General features: G+C 42.7%; 1 protein-coding gene across 7 annotated transcripts in view; it reads right to left on the bottom strand.

Annotated features, from left to right (window-relative positions):
• Positions 1-20,905, bottom strand: part of magi1b (membrane associated guanylate kinase, WW and PDZ domain containing 1b) — a 133,732-nt gene extending 112,827 nt beyond the window's left edge. For 5 of the 7 annotated variants that reach the window (XM_086198663.1, XM_086198667.1, XM_086198665.1 and 2 more), the window contains exon 1: positions 20,064-20,905. In XM_086198663.1, the coding sequence (XP_086054789.1) occupies positions 20,064-20,361 (298 nt within the window). In that variant the 5' untranslated portion in view covers positions 20,362-20,905. The remainder of the gene's footprint in view (positions 1-20,063) is intronic. The other 2 variants (XM_086198668.1, XM_086198666.1) reach the window with 1 other exon arrangement.
• Between the last annotated feature and the right edge of the window lie 613 nt (positions 20,906-21,518).

Raw genomic sequence — 21,518 nt, 5'->3', positions numbered from 1 at the left:
TTGACTGGTGGAAAAGTCCTTCAGTCTTCTGTGGCTTCGTAAGGCAATGTCACGCAGACTACAGCCGCTGGAAGTCACCAAGCACTCCCAGATTTTATGACATGCAACATCTTCTGTTGAACTAGGGAAGAAGAGAGAGAGGGAGAGAGAAAGAGAGATCCCCAGAGAGAAAGAAGAAGAGGATGAAATTAAGCTAAGGAAGGGTGTGACCTAAAATGCTAATGAGAGCAAAATGAGGGAATCTCTTTGTTCTTTCTGGTTCCCACGACTGAAGGCTGAGAATCTCCCAGCCTCGAGGTAAGGCTGCTGCATGGAGGCAGAAATCTCTAACATTTTGGTCAATACGGAGTTCAGGATTATGAGTGCTTGCCCCTACTTTGAACACATGAAACAAGGATCTGTAAACAGCTAAGTTATTTTTATCTCTCCTTTCAAACAAAAGCTCTACAGGTCCTCTTGTGTCACATACCAAGAGTATCACTGTAAAATGGAATGTGACAGATAGATTCATCTGGGCTTCTTACATCTAGAACCCAGTTCACATCTGGCATTGACATGGTCCAGTCAACAGTGGACGGACAGGTCTACGATGGGGACTCACCCAGGATGCACTGAGATTAGATCACCTGGACCACCAGGGTCTGAGCCATATGTGGCCACATTCTTTAAAGCAGGGTACACACCATTCCTGCTCCTGACCCAAGTCAGCAGAGGCCTGATAACGTGATTGTTCTAACCATTATTTTTTTGAAGATCGGGGCTGCACTGATTTGGACTCACAGTCGCTCTCTGTGGGTTGTCACGTAGAGCGGAATAATAGCCAATCAGGAAGCAAGCTGAAGATGGAGGCATAGGAAACATAGACATGGTCATGATGATAAATGAGAAGCATAAAGTGAGATGAATCTCAGAAATGGGGGAGCAACTTGTTGATTTGTGGCAGCAACACGAGTGTTTATACAACGTGTCCTGTAAAACACTCCCCAATCAACCTGCTCTGTCATCCACTGTGTTTTTTTACCCTCAAGTCACATTTGTGCAAGCGAGATTTTGAGTTTGGAGAGTTGATACTCCAGTTGCTGGTGGACTGCATCTGTTAGTGTGCCGTGTGCTGTGTCGGTCCTCTTGTTTCACACCGAACACCGTAAGCGCTAAACTGTTAAATCTTTGCCGTTATTAGAGGAGTCTTTCATTTATCTAAATCGGTTAAGATTTGAAAAATCTTTTAATGTGTGGCAGGCTTTAGCAGTGTAAAAAGAGATATTACCTGAACCACACTAGAGGACCGCCTCATTCACTAATGTCCCAGCATTAAGCAGAAGTATGTACTCATTGTGAATTATGTCCTTTAATCTGTAACTCTAATAAAAAAATCCAACTTTTATGAAGCTTAAAAATGAAATATGAGAGACTGATGTATTCATTTTAATGCATTAGTGTTTATTGCGATGGAGTGACATCTGTAAAAATATGGATGTTTTGAGCACTCACATAATCACATTTTCAATGATAAAATAACAATTTATAAAGGAATTCTATCCAAATGATATACAACACTATCTCTGTGAGGCAATCGGTTAATCTGAGATCAGCCCTTATACAAAGACCTGCTTCCAGGAGGAATAAATCAGAAGATGGCTGCATTGACAATGCGGTTTAATGGTCATGTTGTTTATGTTGCTGTCTTTTCTTCAAGCTGCAGGGTTTATTGTAAATAAGAGAGCGTGGCTCTGCCTGGAGACAAGTGAGTCAGAGTAATGCATCAGCACACATTAGTACAACGAAAGTACACCTTACAAAGTGGCTCTCTTTTCACAATTCATAGAGATATAATCTGAGCCTGTCAAGTATCTCGAATGGTTCAGTCTGGCTGGAGCGCGCCGACTCTGTATGGTTTTGATTACTACATTGAATTTAACAGATGAGGAGCAGGAGGTTAGGCAGCGTTGCTGCCTTCTGTTAGTTAAAGCAACAAATGATGTTCAATGATGTTTGCATTTAAAGCAGAGAGGTATTATCACTAGAATGTGGACACACATTCTAAAACCAGGTCTGAGCGCAGGTACTTACAGCACCTACAAAAAAAATTCACCCCCTTGTATGTTTTCCAGGTACTTGTTTTAAAAATCATATCATGGTCAATAAGATTTGTCTTTGTTGACAGAAAATTTTGAAAAAAAAATCTCTCTTTGATGCAAAAGTTAAACCAGATTTATAAAATGAAAAAAAAGTGATGTCAGTCAATTTAAAAATATAAAATTGCATAAATCTTCACCCCTTGACTAATTCAATAGACAGTTGGTAGTAGTAGTCTTACAATTATGGAAATGGAAATCATCTGAGCAGTGAATGTGTCTAAATACGTGTAGGATAAGACACCTGAGTCTGGGAGGTCAGCAGTAAGTCAGTTGTCCTGGCTACAGTTACATCATGAGGACAAAGGAATACTTCAAGCAAATCAGAGAAGAGGTTGTTGAAAGTTTTAAGTCATGGTATGGATAAAATAAACATTTCCAAATGACTGAAAATCTCCTTCAATTCAGTTAAATCCATCATTTATGAATGGAAGGAATACGGCACATGTGCAAATCTGCCTCGAGCAGGCCGTCCTCACAACCGGAGGGACCGTGCAAGAGGAGGCCACATAGACACCTGTGACTACTCTATTGAAGGAGTTTAAAGCTCCATTAGCTGAGATGGGAGAGGCTCTCCAGCTGTCCTCAACAGTCAAACTTTATGAGACAGCAGCAAAGAGAACGCCATCTAAACTAGAGTTCACCCAACAGCATGTGGGAGACTCCAAGGACAACTGGAAGAGGGTTCTTTGGTCTGATGAGACCAAAATGGAGCTTTAATGTCTGGTGGACCCCAAACACTGCACATCACCACAAGCACACCACATCCAGCATGAAGCCTGCTGGTGGCAGCATCATGCTGCGGGGATGCTTCGCAGCAAGCCCTGGAGAGCTTAAAAAGGAAGAGAGGAAAATGAATTCAGCAAGACATAAGGAGGTCCTGACAATCTGATTTATTCTGCAAGAGAACTCTGACTGAGGAGATGTATTTTCCCATGACAATGACCCAAACAAACAGGAAAAGCTACACAGAAGTGGTTTAAAGGACAACAAGGTGAACGTTCTAGAGTAGCTGCAAAGACCAGAACTCAATCCAAAAGGAAACTTGTGGCTGGGCTGTTCACGCCTAACCCCAGTGCAGCTGCACAGAGTTTGAGCACTGACTCCTATCCACACAGACTCAGTGCTATGATAGCAGCCAAAGCTGTGTCTGCTTATTACTGAATTCAGAATCACTATTTTTACATCATATATTTCAAATAAATTGACATTACTTTGTATAAATCCATTTTAGCCTTGACGCTGAAAAGGTTTTTTTTCACTAAATTATTGTTGAAAAAGCAAAAAATGTATTGACCCTGATTCAATTTTTAAAACCATTAAAAGGGGAAAACATTCAAGGGGGTGAATACTTCTCATAGGCACAGTAGCTATGATGAGATCAGGGCAGATGCATGTTTATGGTTGGACTTAACAGGACATGAGACAGATAGAATAAGGTGTTGATTTGCATCTAAAATTCCCATCCTTCAGAGGGAGAGGATGTTACAGGGTGCTGTGACTGATGGGTGTATCCAGCGGTGTTTGTCTGTGTAATTGGATCCAGGCATGAAATCATAACTCACTAAGAATTCCAATATCTGTTGGATGCACCATCCCCATTACAGAACCATCGGTTTCAAGCTGTATTTCACGTCAAGGGGAACAAGGTGAAGAAATCATCACATGCTTGACATTCATGCCAGAAGCTGAAGTTGATAGCCAATCAGTCAACGAACAACCAGAATATGAATATCCTCACTCATAAATATCAGCCAGATCTGCACTGTTCTCAGCCTGTCATTCATTTGACTCTAGATGAGTGATGGAGCTCTGTGGTTGACCTGGGCTCCAGCACGCTCAGGTAGAGAAATAGATGCCTGTACAGCTGGCGCTTAGCAGGACAGAAACATGGCAGGGAAATGAACCAGATGAGCAGGTATAAATACAAACACAGGCACATTAGAACAGCTCAGATATACCCTCTCCTCTACCGTGTCTGCTCTAATTCATCTGAATGTCAGGCAGATGGGAAACGTGAAGAGGTGTGTGTGTGTGTGTGTCTGTGTGTGCGCCAGATTAAGTGAGTAGAAGTTTAACTGGAATAACAGTTTCCCCCACATTTACTGGGCCACATATAGGCACATGAACCCTTTACAGCAGTGACATGTGGCAAAGGCGCATGTGATAATTACAGAAATATTGCCCTGGGTTGACATTTGAGCAAACAGTAGCTGAATATGGAGCCATCGCTGACTCACACCCAACAAAGACAGAAGGGCCTGTGGGAAATGGTTAATCAAAATATAGAGCTACTCTATGTTTAGGGCAACAAAACACAGTCACTTTTATGACCTTGTTTGTGCCTTTTGGCGTGATGATTTGAGCAACAGAAAAAGCACTTTATTTAGATCTCTCTCTCTCTCACACACACACACACACACACACACACACACACACACACACACACAAGCATGTGTGCTAGAGTACAGTTGCCAGAACACACACACAGACACACACAGGCATGCACTCACACAAACATGAACACACAGTTTGTGGTCAAGAGTCTGGATGGTTAAAAACAAAGCAACACATTTTCCCCTGTGTTCTTAAACAATGGAGAACAAATCTATGACATCATGTGTTTTAAACTGTATTTAACTACATTCCCAGAAACAATTACGGCTATATTTTCAAATTTCTCTGCCACCCTTCAACAAATAAACCCTTATACCAGGAACACACAAATGTATATTCAGTACTACCAGTATTTTTAACTCCATAATACAATCCCCTAATGTGGTGCAGTGATAATTGCTCCACTTTGTCAAAGCTTGATAAAATATCCCCACATGTACAATGACTGTAGTAAGTCATCACCACATAGTTTGTCAAGCTAATTCCACAGCTGTCTCTTATTTATGCCACAGATTAGCAAGAACTGGAAAATCTACTGATTTTTCTGGCAGTGGAAGACCAGGGAATAAAGGTGAAACTACGTCTTAGAGCTTACTGGTAAATCTTCATGACAGAGAGGAAGGAAGGAAGGCTCCAGCTGGTCTTGTTGGGAAATACGCATATTGTCCATCATTATAGGGCCAAACAAAGATACCCATTTCTCCTCTCGGTGTACATCATGGAGTTCCAAACCTGACTGCTAGTTAGCTTAAACCCAATAATTGCTAATGGTGGGTCAGTCGAGAAAGTCGTCTCAATAGTCATCAAATATATAAGTTTCTTCAATTAGAGTTCTATTAATGCAGGTAAAAACTGTAATGGAGAAAAGTGTGTTTGATGCGAAGCTAGCTAGCTGTAGGCCATCTGATGGGGGTCTGAGCTACTTACTCCTGCACCCATCTATCTGATTGTCCAGCTCTAGAAATGGTTGACAGGTAGTGTATTTCCGAAAATGTTGGCATGTCCCTTTAAGAATAAAACTATGTTATGAAATGTATTCTTTAGGAAAGCTAGCCATGTTAACAGTGCTAGTCAGCATGCTGATGCCAAATCAAGAACCCCAAACAGCCAGAGCAAATGAGCGGGGGAGAGAGAGAGAGAGAGAGAGCGTGTGTGTGTGTGTGTGTGTGTGTGTTTGTGTGTGTGTGTGTACACACCTTTCTGCTCAGTCTGTGCTGACACTGACTGATAAAGTGAATGTCCATGCTCAATTTAGCTGGAGCAGCTGGTAGTGACAGACTGTATGGGATATTCAGTGTTTCTGAATATACACAACAGTCAGACAGCCTCACAGGTGGTGTCGGGCTGTTATTATTCCCATCAAACTGTGAAAAACTTGTGACTTGTGCCCAAGCTTATGATGAATCAAGAGTCTATTTTTTAGTCTTCATACTGCCCAAACGTGGCTGAGATTCGGCTCTTACCAGACGTGAACAACAAGACTGTTGTACCTCAGTCTGGGCAGAGAAATGGAAGGAATGTGGCCTGTCCGTACTCAGATATCTGCCTGCAACATCATGAGACTCCTCTCCCCAACAATGTTTAGCTTTTACTTTCCAAGTCAGAGTGTGTGTGTGTGTGTGTGTGGGGGGGGGGGGGGGTATTTAGTAATCAGCCAAGACCCTGGAGATGCCCAGCGCCTTGGGATTTAAGACCATGTTGCCGCAGCAACCAAAAGGTCACCAATCACCTCCGACGTCATGTTTACACACTACAGATTAACAGAGAGGACAGGAGTGGAGGAGGGATAGAGTGTGGTATTTAACCAGGATGAAGATGCATCAGCCCAAACTGCAAATAGATAATCAATCCCTCTTACTCATCACAGCCACAGCACTCTGAGTCACACAGTCACTCTGGGACAGACTTATCTGGGACAAAGTCAATTCAAATGTTAAGTTAGAGAGGTTGGAGTTCCTCAGGGGAATTCACGACGATTGTATTAGTGAGGAAACAACTGGATGTGTGATAAAAACAGGGATGTGTGTGGGTGTGGTCTTGTTCACAGGGAACATGGCAGCTTCTGGTCTTTATCCTGCTTTCATGATGCAACTGAGCACCACCCAGTTCACCTGCTGATAGGTGGAGCGGAAGTATGTGGCAGTTTCATCCAAACCTGCCTGACTCGCTTTGCTGTGGGAACAGGTGCCAATACACACACTGTGTGCGCGCGCGCACACACACACACACACACACACACACACACACACACACACACTCGAACAAGAACATAAAGGTTGATACATGCTTTCTTGACCAAAGACTAGTCATTAGGATATTGCTAACAAATTGCTTCCCTATTAATGAAAAAAACCTTTGAAACATCCCACTGCTGTTCTGAGAAAAATATCAATGTGCTTCTAATTTCAACAACTCAAACTCTCAAACACCAAACTTTAAAACCTTCTTGCATTTTGCCACATCTTCTGCAGTCAATTATCCAGAATGAAGGACTGACACAAGCTGCGCTGTTAAGTGACAGCACACCAGAGATGATGAACATTAAAACAGTCTCCACTAGCTGTTTGAGATTCCAACCATTCCTATCAGAGGGACAATGAACCGGCTGAGGCTGAGTGGCGCTAACTTGCAGGCAGGCAGTGTGGGCAGAGTCTTAACAGGGAAAAAACAGAATGACTGAAGATATGGTCGCACAGTTTAGACTTAAAAGGGCATTGGATTCAGTTGTAGAGATGTGCCCTAAAAATGGACATGAGCACCCATGCCTGACAGAGACTAAGTGAATGTTATGTGTCAGGAGGAAGCAGTAAAGTGCGATGAGGCAGATATCAACCACTGAATGATACAGCAAACAGATCTTGGACTGGCATTGTTTTGCTATCTTCCAACAGGCTAACAGCAGGAGTCAGGTTTCACATGCACTTTGCAGGCTGTCAGTCACTTTACCAACATGCATTTTATTGGCCCATTTGTATTTGAACGCTGACAAAAAAAAGGGGGGGGGACACACCCCTTCTTCAGGACTTGCTCTGCAAATACACAATCATGTCCCAGCCATGTGCAAACATCCAGCCAACAGTGCAGGAAATGCCAGTAGTACCTCTGAATATCAACCAGCAGAAAGAGCGAGGACAAAAACACCACAATGGCTTGAGGAAGTGACACACAGGAATGACGTGGGGGGGTGGGGGGTTGGGGGGAGCCAGAGATAGCAACAACAACAAGTCCCTCAAAAGGAGACAAGAAGTCAGTAGCGGAGCTGGGAAATGTTTGACAATGCTGAAAATCACTGTGCTTATCACAGGTTCTCCCACTCTTTTGTTTTCCAGCTGTTTTTACTGATATCATTGTTCAAGAGTGTGTTTGTGTGTGTGTGTGGGGGGGGGGGGGCTTTCTGTGACAGTCTTGGGACCAACACAATTTGACACCTCTAATATACTCTCACAATTGTGAGGAGGCAACACTGAACTGCCTGTCATGAGCACTGCAGCGGCCCAAGCATCAGCGAGACAAGAAGAGTCAGTCTTGTCCACAGTGACTAGGCCATGATCCAGCTCCACTTCTGTCCCCATATCAGCCAATTTACATCAAGGAAAATAGAAATCAACCGGCCCTGAAAAGAAACAGTGTGTCTCTGTGTCATGGGCGCCTAAGAGCCCCACAGGGAAATTAGATTCCTTGTCTAATTTATGAGCTCTGAAGCCCAGTTGAGCTTGAGGACATGGTAGGACATCTGCGTTCACCAGCGACTTCTATCAATGAGCTTTTAAGAAAGCGGATGATTCTCTATATGTTTAACAGATTGGTGCAATACATCACTGATATAGGAACTGTCCGCTCGTAGCAAGGTGCAGAGAGAGAGAGAGAGAGATCATATAGAAAGAGGTGTGCTGAGGTAGCACATTGCTTTCACAATGATGCAGAGGAGGGAAATTCAATTTCAGAGGCAGGTAGAAGAGATGGCTTCTGCCTGACAATCAGTGTGGCTTTCATTCACAGCACAGTCTAATTTGATCAGCTTTCAGCAAGGGTATAATTCACAACTACATGAACCAGCCCAGTATCTCATCCCCACCTACGACAAATGATGTCAAGTAGGGAAGTACAGGCCAGGGTGAACATGAATTTGTCACCGTGGCAACATTTCCAGCAAGGTAATAGCAAACCAGATGAACAATTTAATTCAATTGTTTTGTCCACAAAGAATGCAACTTTTCAAAAAAAGTTTCTTATAAACTTAATTCTGGAGTAAATTTTGCTGAAAGTATTAAACTTCTCTTTGCCTCTAGACCAAAAGGAGTTTCAGGCAATGTGAAAATGGGAGTTCAAAACCATCCGAGGCTTATAAAATAACTGTCAGTGACACACAGCAGACACCTGAGAGACTAAAATACAGATCTGGCCCAGCCGTAGCTACGTAAACAGTGCATTCCTGAACAGTAGGAGTGCAAGAGCAGTGCTGTGTGCGTGCGCGCGTGCGTGTGTGTGTGTGTGTGTGTGTGTGCCTGTGTGTAGTCAATACCCTTGTATGCCAACTTTAGAAAAGACTTGCATTGATTAAGGTTACATGTTTATCTAGAGGGCATAAATCCTGAAGTTTCCATAAAATACCCTTTTCCCACTGCACACACCCACATACACACAATACAAGTTTTTTTTAGACCCTGGTAACCCACGACGAAAGCAGACTGACCCCTTTTCCCCATTGTGAACAGAGGAGTTATCTTCCTGTTATTTTGTTTTTGTCTGGCCATAGGACATGCTCCAGAGAACTTGGTAAACACAGTATGGAAGGCAGTGACAACGTCTTGGTGGTCCTTATTTTGTCGGGCCAGGACTGAATGCTGATTAAACCTGTTCCCTTTGCAGACAAGAGCCTGAGACTCGACGCTCTTAGTTGTTTTTTTCATGGCTTATGGATTAGGGACTTAAATATTGTGTGATTGTAGTCATGTATTACTAAGTACCCTTGCAAGAACATCAGCATGAGTGTGTAGTTATGTTTCACCTCACATCACCTCCATAGAGACCTGCTCCAGACTGTCAATGTGCTGCTGACCTGTCATTAGAGAAAATGAAAATACAGGCTCGATGATGAGGCCTGGAAGGTCTGTGTCAAGTTATAATGCTGCGGTTTGGCACAGTTTCCATCTGGGTACTCTACTTGTCATGGTACCCCGGCTGACGCTCTCCACACGACTCTGTACTGGTCTCTACTGAGGACAGGCAGTGGAGTTTGGTTGAGCGATTCTTTGGGGTGAATGTGTGAAATGTTGAAATCAAATTTGAGTGTTTTACAATTAAGTCAAGATTAGCCGCGCTGAGAATATCTGCAGCACATTAAAGAGTCCAGCTGCTAGTATTCACATTAAATGTTAATTTGTGGGTGTCTACGACCAGATGTGAACTTGTGAAATGAGAGAACAGGGTGCCAGTCCAGAACTGTCACACAAGTACGTTCCTGCAAGAGACCAGACAATAACATCTGTGACTGGTGCCAGCAGTGCAGAGAGAAGATGGACACGGTGACCTCTTAATTAACACTCAATCCTTTTCCCGTCTTTGCTAATTAGTCTCTGCTTGTCTAATTAAGATTCTATCAAGACGCTGTCACACTTTACTCACTGTACTGCTTTCTTCAAGCCAGCGCAGACTCTTTGTGTTTGGACTGCTTCTGTCAGGGGAATGAACGCAAACGAGCGCAGTTGTTTTTGTGTGCAGACCATTAAATGATATATACTGAGATTCTATAGTTCCTGATGCCCCCTCAAAGCCCCTTTCATTGTCCTGCATGCTTCTACGACCACAGAATGAGAGAGAAACCAGGGACCTAACCTTGCAATGAAGAGCTACAATTCAATGATTTGTCTTAACAACCTTGTTGTGAGGACTACAATGATCGTTTCAATTTCAATTCAAAATGTCTGTTAAGAGGATTGCGTAAAAATATTTGAGGCAGATTTCCAGCGACTCACAGATATTGTAAAAAGTGCAATGTGTATGGATAAAACATATTTTGTGGTGTACCTTTATTGGGTAAAGGGCAAAGACTGCATTGTTACATCCAAGAGAGTAACTGTAAAACAAATCTTTTCAACAAGACTTGAGCCACAGAGTAAAATATGAGTGATAAAGTATGAGCTCTGGCATTCTTCAAAACAGATATAAGCAAGACCGCACACGCAGGTCAGTTACTGGACATTTCATTTCAATAATGTCTCAATCCTTCATACTAGGAGATTACAGAGAGAAGGTAAAAGGTCAAAATTATACAAAGGCTCCTCAAAGGACCATCTGAAGAGCAGGTCTGACTCTGGACCAACTCTGTCACTAGCTTTCGCTTCGACTCAATGATTTGGAGCAGGAAAGAGAAGCCGACGGTCTAGGAGCTCTGAGAACCCAAAACAACTGCCAAAAGCTTTCATTGTGAAACTGAAACCGTACGGGATGGCAAAAGGCAATAAAATAATATTCCCTCAACAATGCTGGCCATTCTTTAACCTTCGAAACGACTTAAATTTCTCAAGCCTCCTTTCAGAACAATCAGATACAACCTTCAGCCTTTAACTTGACCAGACAGCGAACCAAAAGTGGAGGAAACTTTGTGCAGCCCACAGCATGAACTGAATTCTTCAGTGTGCGCAATCCTAAACTGAAGAGGCATGAAACTGGAAACAATAGTTTAGTGTGAGTGGTCCGGGGATCTGTGGTTATTGAGTAATGCAGCGAGTGCCCAGCTCAGCTTTAGAGGATGCACAAACACAGCTGATGCAGACGTGCCATGCAGATTGGTCCACTCCCCATAGTTGGACTGCTTACCGGTTATTACTGAACATCAATCAGCAACAGAAGGGACCTACAGAGCTGACAACACACACAACCCTATCTCCCCGACATCAGAAGAGATGACCACAACCTCTTTTTGTCCCAAGTGTTTCCAGCTGACCACAGAAAGCACGTTTTCTCAATCAAGGCTGCTTCACTATAGTCGCTGTCACACAGGCAGATATTTCCAACCCTAAACCACACACTCCACACCATACACACATTAAATAAGCATCTGTTAGTTAAATACTTCAGGGAAGAACATTGCCGCAATATAAGTCATTCACTATGTCCTAACTGTCAACACTATCATGTTACCAGTCTGTCTTCCACACTTCAAATCTTCCTCAGCTCATTTATTTCACCTATAAACCGTCTAACTCTCCCTTCCTTCTCTGCCACCCACACAGAGCTGTCTTCAGCGCATTTCTGCCCATCGTCATCACTGTGAAGTGACCTGAGCTGGACGATTCTTTTCATGAGGAGACTTAAGCAGGAGGAAAAGGATGGGTTGGTGGGGGTGGTGGTGGTGGAGGGGACTCAGTCAGCACGGGCTGTCTGTTCTTAAGAGCCATCACGAGGCCCACGCTCTGAAAATGAGTGTGGAGTGACTATACATTTGAAGACTTGAGAGCCAGAGAACAGATGTGATGTATAAAGAAGGAGAAGAGATAAGGCAGTGTGGCTGAGCAAAGCTACTGTTATGTTGCCACGTAATTGCCACTGCAGGGAGACCCCAGGAGTTTGTGTGTATGCGTGTGTGTGTGTATGAATTTGTGTGTGTGCGTGTGTGAGCTCACTGCAGCAGACCATCAGGCAGACTCTCATCTAAATCCTCTTAATCAGGGCTAGACTGTTCTCCTAAACCTGGAGATACTCGCTTGTTTTGTCTACGTGTGCACTTGATTGTGCACGAGTAAGCTTCCCAAAGACGTTACAATAATGGGATTTGTGTAAACAGAACCCAAGTCCTCAGGAACAAATTTAAAGGTGAGGGAAAAAAAAGGGCACAGACTGGGGAAATAGGCTCTTATAATTTAAGGAGATTGAAATTTAAGGTAAAGAAGTTCTGGGTCCAAACACAACTAGAATGATAATAGGCTGACAATTGGCAAAAACATCAACAAACTACTTCTGTGTGAGCTTTCTTATATACAAATGAAACGAGCAAACATAAGGGCATAAGGGCCTGTGCCTGAAGTACCTTCAGGCTCAGGCCCTAATAAGTACTGTAAAATTCTGCAACATAAACATCGGTCTGGGTATCAGATTTTGGTTCTTCAATGGCACCGAACAAACTTCTTCAATACCCCACTAAGACTTTTGGTGTTTAATTTTTGTACCAATAAACTCATCTAATCATGATCGTCAAAAGGCCTGTGGTATGCTTAAATTGAAACCACTGGTGATTAGCTCTAGCCGTTAGTTAAACGTTGCACCCAGCAGAGACCGATGTGTGCGCCGTTGTGTGCCACTGGCATAGGCTAAAATTCCACGGCTATAACACATCTAAAGAGTGGCTCCATTTTATCAGGGTTGATGTCGAGATCAGAACACTGACGAGTCTACCTCTGTGTTTGAATGCAAGAAGGCGGCGACTTCAGTCGGGCCACTAAGCAGCACCCCAGTTCAGAACCACTGACTCCTTCACCGGCTCCGTCTGATGTTACTGAAGGCTGACAGTTCCAATTTTAGCACGTAATGTTACGTTAACATTGAGGAATCAAACACTTATACAGCACATATCGTTACATAAACATGAGGAGGTGGATGGTATGAAAAATCCCAAGTTTCTTCATGCTTAATTTAGAAAAACTTTTCAAAAGATCAGCAGCCTTTTCCTGGGCACATTCACTTGAAACTGGGCCTCCTTTTCAGCCATATTACTGATGCCCACAGCCACTACCAATCCCATCATCTTACTTCCAAGTCATGCTTGCTGGAGGCATAACCACATCTCAGCCGCGTTTCAGTGCAGCAGAGCTGACAGAGAGACTTGGCCACGTCAGCCTGTCTGGTATATGCACATGCATTGGGACTCATTTAGACACACACAAACACACACAGACCTCTTAGCTGAAATGCATATGAGCCCATTCTTGACTCAACACAGAAAATACAACAGGAAAACCTACGGTCAACCGTAGTGAAGACTCGATGGAGGCTGGCAGAGTGACTGTGGAGCTAATTCTGACATGGTTTGGGAACTGCTGAGCACTACTGATGGACATAACATTTGTTATAAAAGGTTGCTCTCGTGCTAACAGATCATTTTAGCCATGATAACGGCTAAAATAAAGTCAGAGAAGCAACGTAATATTTATTCCTACAAACTTCAGCAGTGACAGCTCATGAGCCCAAGTTAACACACTAAAATAAGATGGAAGTGGACAAAGCAAAGAACCCTTTCTTTGAGCATGGGGGCAGGCTAGCATTCACATTTAGCTTTAAAATACGATACCTTACAAAGTTGCTAGCATAGCTACCCTGACAGGTACACCTCAGTAGATCCTGAAAAAGCTCTTTAAAAACTTGTGACTATAGCAACAAGCATATGCACAAGATCTTAATACTCCTTTAAAAAGCCTTAATGTTCACCTGCTTGGAGGTTGGAGGTTAATTATGCTAACACTGAGCACCATCACACCTGCTAGCTGAGAGATTATGCTAACAAGGCAGATGGAATGACAGTGTGGGAATAAGTAAAGGCCTTTTGAGTAGATTTGTCAACCCATCCTACACTTTGTCTAGATTAACAACCAACCGGATATGAAGCTTAGGGCTTTCATTTTCCCATGTGCTCATAAGGGACTCATCACTTCAAGGTTTGACACATGGAGAAAAGAAAAGCCTGGTTAAATAACTCAACACTAAATCTTCAAGAAGTGACCAGCGAGAAATGGCTTTGCTGGCAGATTTTCTTGGAAATGGATCAAAATAACGACTCAGTTATCTAATAAGTTACAACAGCTATTAGACAATAATAAAGTCAATGAAAATAGCAATGAATTCATTAATGGTTTGTCTTTGGTCCTTAACTGTGTTGGCCACTAATGGTGTAGACAGATTTGTGCCTTTACTTTGATATTATTTTTGGGTAATGTGTCATGAGTAAGTGAGGGGTTGGTATGTATATTGTTTGTTACATTCATTTCATTAGCAACATTTGATTCTAATATTCTTCTCTTCATACAACACACCTCAAACAGAAATACTACAAGAGGTATTGTTCTGCACTGCAACTGTTTTTATCTAATTCAATGCCGAATTACCATGAAACTTACTTCAATGACGGTAACCCGAAATGACATTTTTGGTGTTGAAGTTACAACCAAATTAACTTTTACATTTTTTTCTTGATTATATTTCAAAGGTCCAACTTAACGATTTTGCCTCAATTTAATTCTGTGACGAGAACTTATTACTTTCACTGAAGTCCCTCTGACAAGGAGAGGAGGAGGGAGCTCACTCCCTCCCCTGCCCCACTATTGTAAATTAGACGGCCTTTCTCTCCCCTGACAGAGTGTGTAACTGCATGTGTCAAGTGTTACCAATTCCTTTACACTCCGAATACAACAGCTACACTTGAGCTAATTAAGAAAAGAATACGGATTCTTCAGCAAACAAGAGGAGACTGCACACGTGTGCATATGTACCCCTTCAGCGGGATTACAAAAAGTGCTGCATTAGTGAGACAGCATTTCATGGTCTATTTAGTTGGTAACAGACTGCCCCTCAAGTGTATTTAAACGCAGAGCTTAAGCTCAACACTGACACACATAAACATAAATTCCGGTCAAAGTAGGCAAGATGATTATACTTTACACATCTGACTTCTCATGCCCACACACACACACACACACACACAATTGCAGAGAGAAACACAAAAATTGAAACCAGAGATCGTTCCTAATGCCGGGCTATAATGGAGGAAGTGGAAACCCTCCACTGCTGTCAGAGGATACAAAGGTGGAAGAATGGTTTGGGGGAAGGAGGGGGTCCAACTTCCTGCTGAGAGAAAGGAAATAAGCACTTCCACATGCAAACCCTCCCAGGAACACTGGCACACATCACCTTAATGTGGTAACACCGTTGTAAATTTGAGAAGGAGAGCTCTAGTTAGCTACTCATGTTGGCATATAAAAGGGGAGAATATTTTCTGCTTCCAGAAATTTATAGCTAGTGAGGCATCCTTCATCACACTGGCTCCATAACACAATACAGCAGAGAAGAAATATACAGTCCCCTGAAGGTGCAGCCGCCCCAGTCCTGCTTGGTCTGTGGAAAACCGAAGTTGGTTTCATACCAAGTGATTCCAGCCTCTGTGAATGTGTGGCGACACACAGCAAATCTTGACTATGGTGACCCACACACACCACATCCCTCCTGGGGGAGACCCTGAACTCACTCTTGTCCAGATCATACAGTTCTTGTAAAGACTCTGCTGCTGCACTCCCCAGCTGTGGCGGAGCAAGGAAAGGGGGGCTGCCCCTGGTTATCCCTAAGGGGCCCAACCTGCCTGACAGAGCTAGCACTTGTGTTGCTTAGTTGGGTATTTCAAATGAAGTTTGTTTGCATTCTGAATGTATCAAAAAAAAAAACTACGTCCGCCAGCCTTCAGCAGAGCACAGAAAGATCTCCGCCACTGCCTCGCTTTACTGAGGTCTTGTGGATTTTGGCTGTTTATAGCGTTGATTGTTGCTGCCTGTGTTGTTGTCCACCATTTACTTGGTTACTGTGGTAACAGCAGGCCAAACATTATTTCTAGACTTTTGGTTGGATCCTGTGACTTGATTGTGTAATTTATGGTGGTGTGTGACTGTATGGGCATCCAACATGAATGGAAGGCAGCTTCAAGGAATTAAATGGTCACATCCATGACATAGACCAACTCTGAACTGGCAAATCAGCCGAGCTGCTGCTTGATGATAAATCCATCCTGCTTCCATCTCCACTTCTCATTGGATCATACTTCATCTCCGTACAGCTAAGAGGCTCTGTAGCGTCCACTGAAGGTCCTCGCCGCCCCTTCTGCAATGAGCCATCCAGGTCTGCTCCCAGCCCCACCAGTAACCTCATCTATGCTTAGATATCACCATAAGCGTTGATAATGTTACTCTTAAACCTGAATAGTCCCTGATAGACATGAAGAATCACATGTTTCGCTTAAAAAGGTTTTTCAACAAAACCTTCGACGTTAAAAGAACACACACAAATACATAAAAATATTTAAATTGTTCTCTAGTCACTGTAATTTGATTGATATAAAAGGTGAGAGTGCTGAATACTGGAGAGTGTGACACTAACCTGGTCTCACTCTGAAACCTCTCTTTTGATTATATGTTTGCACAAGCATGTGTTTGTGCATCTGCCCATGTGTATGTGTGTGGGTGTGTGTATCAATAGTGTTACCCGTGATTGTGTTAGTAATTGTTATGAAGATTAGAAGAAAAAAAATTAAAAAGCAGGGGGTTTATCAGCTAGAACCATCATTATGGATACCTCTGCCTGCAGATGCAGGTCAGCATCTTTGTCATCGTAGCGTGTGCATGTTCGTGTGTGTTTGTGTGTGTAATGACTACGCTGCACTACGATAAGGTCAGTAGCTTTTGCATGTAACAGTCCTTCATTACATAATACTGCTATTTTCCCACAACTTTGCCAGATCAATACACAGTAAAAATCAGACTTCTCCTGGCTCATGGGCTCAGCAGCTCACTTCATGCTAACACTTTTCAACACTCCTCTTTATACTGTGTTGGCAGTCAACAGCAGCAAAAGCTTCTCGATTATCAGAGCCAAGACACTTCGACAATACTGCTCTTCACATCTCACTTGATTAAAAATGAGAAACTGGCACAAATTCTGGGCGAAATTAGGTCACTTCAATTTTACAGATGGCCCTTGTTGCAAAGCATATTTTCCCAATTAGAGCTGATTAGGGTGGGAAATTCCCAGACAGCGTGAATTATTAAAAACTTGAAATGGAATCTGATCATGTGATGTTGTATGGCGATGACACCCAACATCCCCAGATGGCTCTTGGAAAAAAGAGGAGCTGGAAGCCCGGCGGTATTGTACTTGTCAACACTAATTGCTAATTTTTGTATTCTCTGAAATAATATCTATCATTCAGGTAATTACCAGGTTTTGAATTGAACATAGTTGTTTCTTGTTTACACGTTACACTTACCCTCTTTCCACTGTTATAAGTCACACTGTCTGCGAAGCAAAGGGATAACTGCTTTGGGGACATGATATAATTACAGACGCCCATCCTCAGCCTGAACAAGTCTCTGTCAGTCAATAAGAGTGCCCTGGTCACACCGACACACATTACCTACACTAATTGTAGGTGTTCACCAGCTCCAGGTGTAAGCAGCAGAAATGAAAACATGAACATGCAAATCCTGCATTCAAGGAATTGGAAAAGTTTCCATTACAGATCACGACAACAACAAACAGGTGATACGGTCATCGCCAGGAAATCTGCTGGTTTCTGCAGACAGTTTTTATGGCTGAACGAATGTTATTTTACCTTCACCAGAGAGGTCATGTCTTTGTTTGTCTGTCAGTGGGATTAACTACCGATTTTCATCAAAAATGGTGGAGGAATATAGAATAGGCCAAGGAAACAATCCATTTTTGGTGCAGATTAGTCGTTGCGCCACCCCCTGGAAACCGGAGGTGAAAGGATTTTTTTTAACACTTCGATGTCCTCCTTGTGAATCACCAATCACTCTTCAACTTGTACTTGAAAATTGTAACAATTTTTCTATTGTTAACTGATCAGAAAAGGTCAGACGTCCAAAAAGGCATTACCTGGATTTACTGGCTATTGCTAAAAATCTCAGGCTTTCTCGTCTCTTCTTAACATCAAAACTGCTGGACATATACGACACTTGTTTTCTGCAGATGTCACCACTGACCATGCCATGATTGGCTCGCGCACATGCACATGGGATTGTGGGGGATATAGGACCACTGTGACTACACAGGTCCATCCTAGAAACTCTCTGGCTAGAGAATTTAAAGGATCTTGGACATGGAAAAATCCTTCAGCTGGTTTCAATGATGTGACATCCTCAAAATGCAACTGCCCCAGGACGCTTCCTTGAATTTGAGAAACACTGCAGGACTTCATTTACTGGAAGAATTCTTCCTGTTTATTGGAACAGTAAGTGATATCCTCCTCTGCCAATGCTAACGCAGTGTCCCAAAATCATAGTATATGCAGCATCTTTCAAAAGCCTGGTGTCACTTCTGCGCAGGCCCAGTCGATACTGCTTCCAGGGTTCACAGGTTATAAATATGTGAAATTGTCCTTGAAGAGCTGTTGCTCTTTTGTGAATCGCTACAGGAAGTTGGACTGGTCCAGACGAGGTCTCGAGCATCCCTTCAGCAGACTGCCGTGCCACGCTGCGAGCCTGTCAGAGTGGCTCAGTGTCAAAGTGCCCAGCCCCGCTGAGTCAAGCTGACCATGAACCAGCCACACCAGTCTGATGTTGCCAATCCTGCTAGGTGAGACCGACGTGGATCCAGTCAAGCTTGTTTGAGGAGTGGCGTCACTCAAAAGAGCTCCAATAAAAACAGATAAAACCAGAAATACCACATGGGACATGCTTTTCTGTCACAGTGACTTTGACAACCAAAATCTTTTTCGTTCATCCTTGAATACCAGCGCAGGTTTGTGCTATATTTGAATAAATTTCCTCAAGGTGTCCCTGAGCTTCTGCACTGATGTAGAGTGACACTGGCCTTGACCTGTGATCAACTAAATGTTCTTTCTTGATTCCCACGGGACATTTGAGACAAATTTCAAGATATTGCTTAAATTAGAAGGTATGAAAGAATGTGAAAGTGACCTGGCACCACTAAATCTTTTTCCGTTCATCCTCGAGTCCCAGTGGACATATTTGCCAAATTACAAGAATTTTTCTTGAAGAAGTCGTGAGATATCACACATTGATGAGAATGCAACCTGAAAACACATCTCCAGAGGCATAATAATCCTGTTCAGTCTTGATTACCATGTGGGAAATTAACAGATTTGTAGTTTAACAACCAAATTGAGTCTAGATTATTCAAATGTAAAACAGTGACACCTGCGTGATGTGTGATAAATTCTTATCTCAGTGGAGTACAAGGCTAGTAGGCTAAATGCTTACTGTCTTCCTTTTGCCTTTGTGTTCCTTTAGAAACATGGGCCTCTGTTAAACCGTTTCCACCTCACGTTCAAGTATACTAAATTTAACATATTTGTCAGTTTATGTTTCTTTTTTCCCATTTTAATGGAGTTGGTGGGCTTGTAGAATTAACCAGGCTAAATAAACCGTTTGAGAGCTAACGTAGCAGTGATGTAAGAGGCCCATTTCTGCCTTTAAACACCAATAGACCATCTGACAATTCAAGACGGACCTGCTCGTGCACAGGTGCAAAGTCACGAATTAATTAAACCAAACCTATGTTTCATCTACTGCAGCGAAAGTCCGCACTGGCGGCCAAGTCAATTTAACTTCATCGTTTAATATATTATGAAGCTCAACTTTAGGTAACATAGACGCCGAATTGACCGGTGGTTCATTTCAAGTGAATACATCTGCGTAGGGGTAAAGTCGTACGCCGCTGTCGCTACTTAAAACAACTGTGCAACATTAAAAGACCAAAAAGTGAATTGAGTTTGGTGTGTCTTTCTTCACTCCTTACCTTGTCTGACAGTTTTCAACCTGACGGCACCTTTACAGTTCTTTATAACTGTCTGTAGGTCGTACAAGGGTAATCCCGAAATCGCGAGGTTTTCCACCTCCAACAGGAGCTCTCCTTCAGTTAATTTTCCACTTTTGTAAACCACCAAATCCTCGTTAATTTGTCCGATACAGGCGAACTCTCCATTCTCCGCGCCGCCGCGCAGCGGCACATTCAAGTCACCGCGGGCATCTTTGCAGACCGAGCTCTCGTTCACTCGGGAGGTCCAGTGGTTCTTCTTTAGCACGGGTTTGGACATTGTGAACAGTTCTGAGCCAACACCACTACGGGCGGGCAGGGTTACAAGGACGGTCAGAAGTCTCAGCAGCGATGTCTCTCAGAAAGTGGGCTTGTATCCGAGGGAAGCGCAGCAAACTTTCTGTCTCTTCCACAGCAACATGAGTGTCTCTGACTGTATTGTCCCACCGCTGTCCCGGGGTGACAAATCAAGCCATTCCTGTCCACCATGAAGTCACTGCTCAATGTAGAGATCTTGTTTTATCATTTTCTTAGCATCCTCGCAGTTCAATCCTCTTTTAACAATATCATATTAACGTTACATCTGCCGCGGTGCCAGCTGACTCAAATCCCTCAGTTGTTGTTGGGTTTTTTTGTTTTTTTTTTAAATAAACTCACTTTAAACGTCTTTCTGTACTCCGTTACCAGTTCGGTTACGTTACGGTTCTCGCTCCTCTCCGTGTCCGACCGCTGACTTTCCCGTCCTCGGCTCCTTTAACCAGGTACGAAGCTGCCCGGGTCTCCTTCCTCCTGCTCGGCTCCAGCGCTGGGAATGTGTTGTTGCTCACGATGCCTTCAATGACTGTAGGACTCTTTGAATCCGTCACCGGCTCACGCCTCCCATCGTGTGCTACCCTTTTGGAAAGCTTCAATATATCAAAATTGAAGCATAAAGTTTTCAATATCTCTTGAAGAATGAATTTTAGAGAAATATAAAAGATAGAAAACACTGATTTAACAATCAAAAGATATGACCATGATGCAAAATGTTATGTCATAGGCCCAAAATTATTTCAAATTATTTCAGTCGTTAATTCACATTCATTTCAATACTGAATGAAACAAAGAAACATCAAGTTAAAATAAAACTTTGGCAAAGGCTGCATTCAAATTTCTAATTAATGAGTTATGTTTGTCTTTTTTGTTGCCTCATTCGTGACTGCTTTTCATAATTATTTTTTGTTATATGCTTCAAAACACTCATTTATACATGTGTTGTTTTAGTCTCAGATTGGGCTGATAGTGTAAATTGAAATGCGTTGGAATTGAAAATAGGCTATATATCAATGTATCTACAAAATCAATGAACATTGGTGAAAAAAACTGACTAAATATTGTGTACCTATGAGCTTGCGGCCAACAACCTTAAAGAGGATATATTCAACTGGAATACACGCC

The sequence above is a fragment of the Aulostomus chinensis genome, chromosome 3 (genome assembly GCF_037954235.1).
Source record: "Aulostomus chinensis isolate RoL2024-O1b breed Wild chromosome 3, RoL_Achi_v1.0, whole genome shotgun sequence".
Taxonomy (NCBI): Eukaryota; Metazoa; Chordata; class Actinopteri; order Syngnathiformes; family Aulostomidae; genus Aulostomus; species Aulostomus chinensis.
The sequence above is the reverse complement of the archived record's forward strand: the minus strand, read 5'-3'. Positions and strand labels throughout refer to the sequence as shown.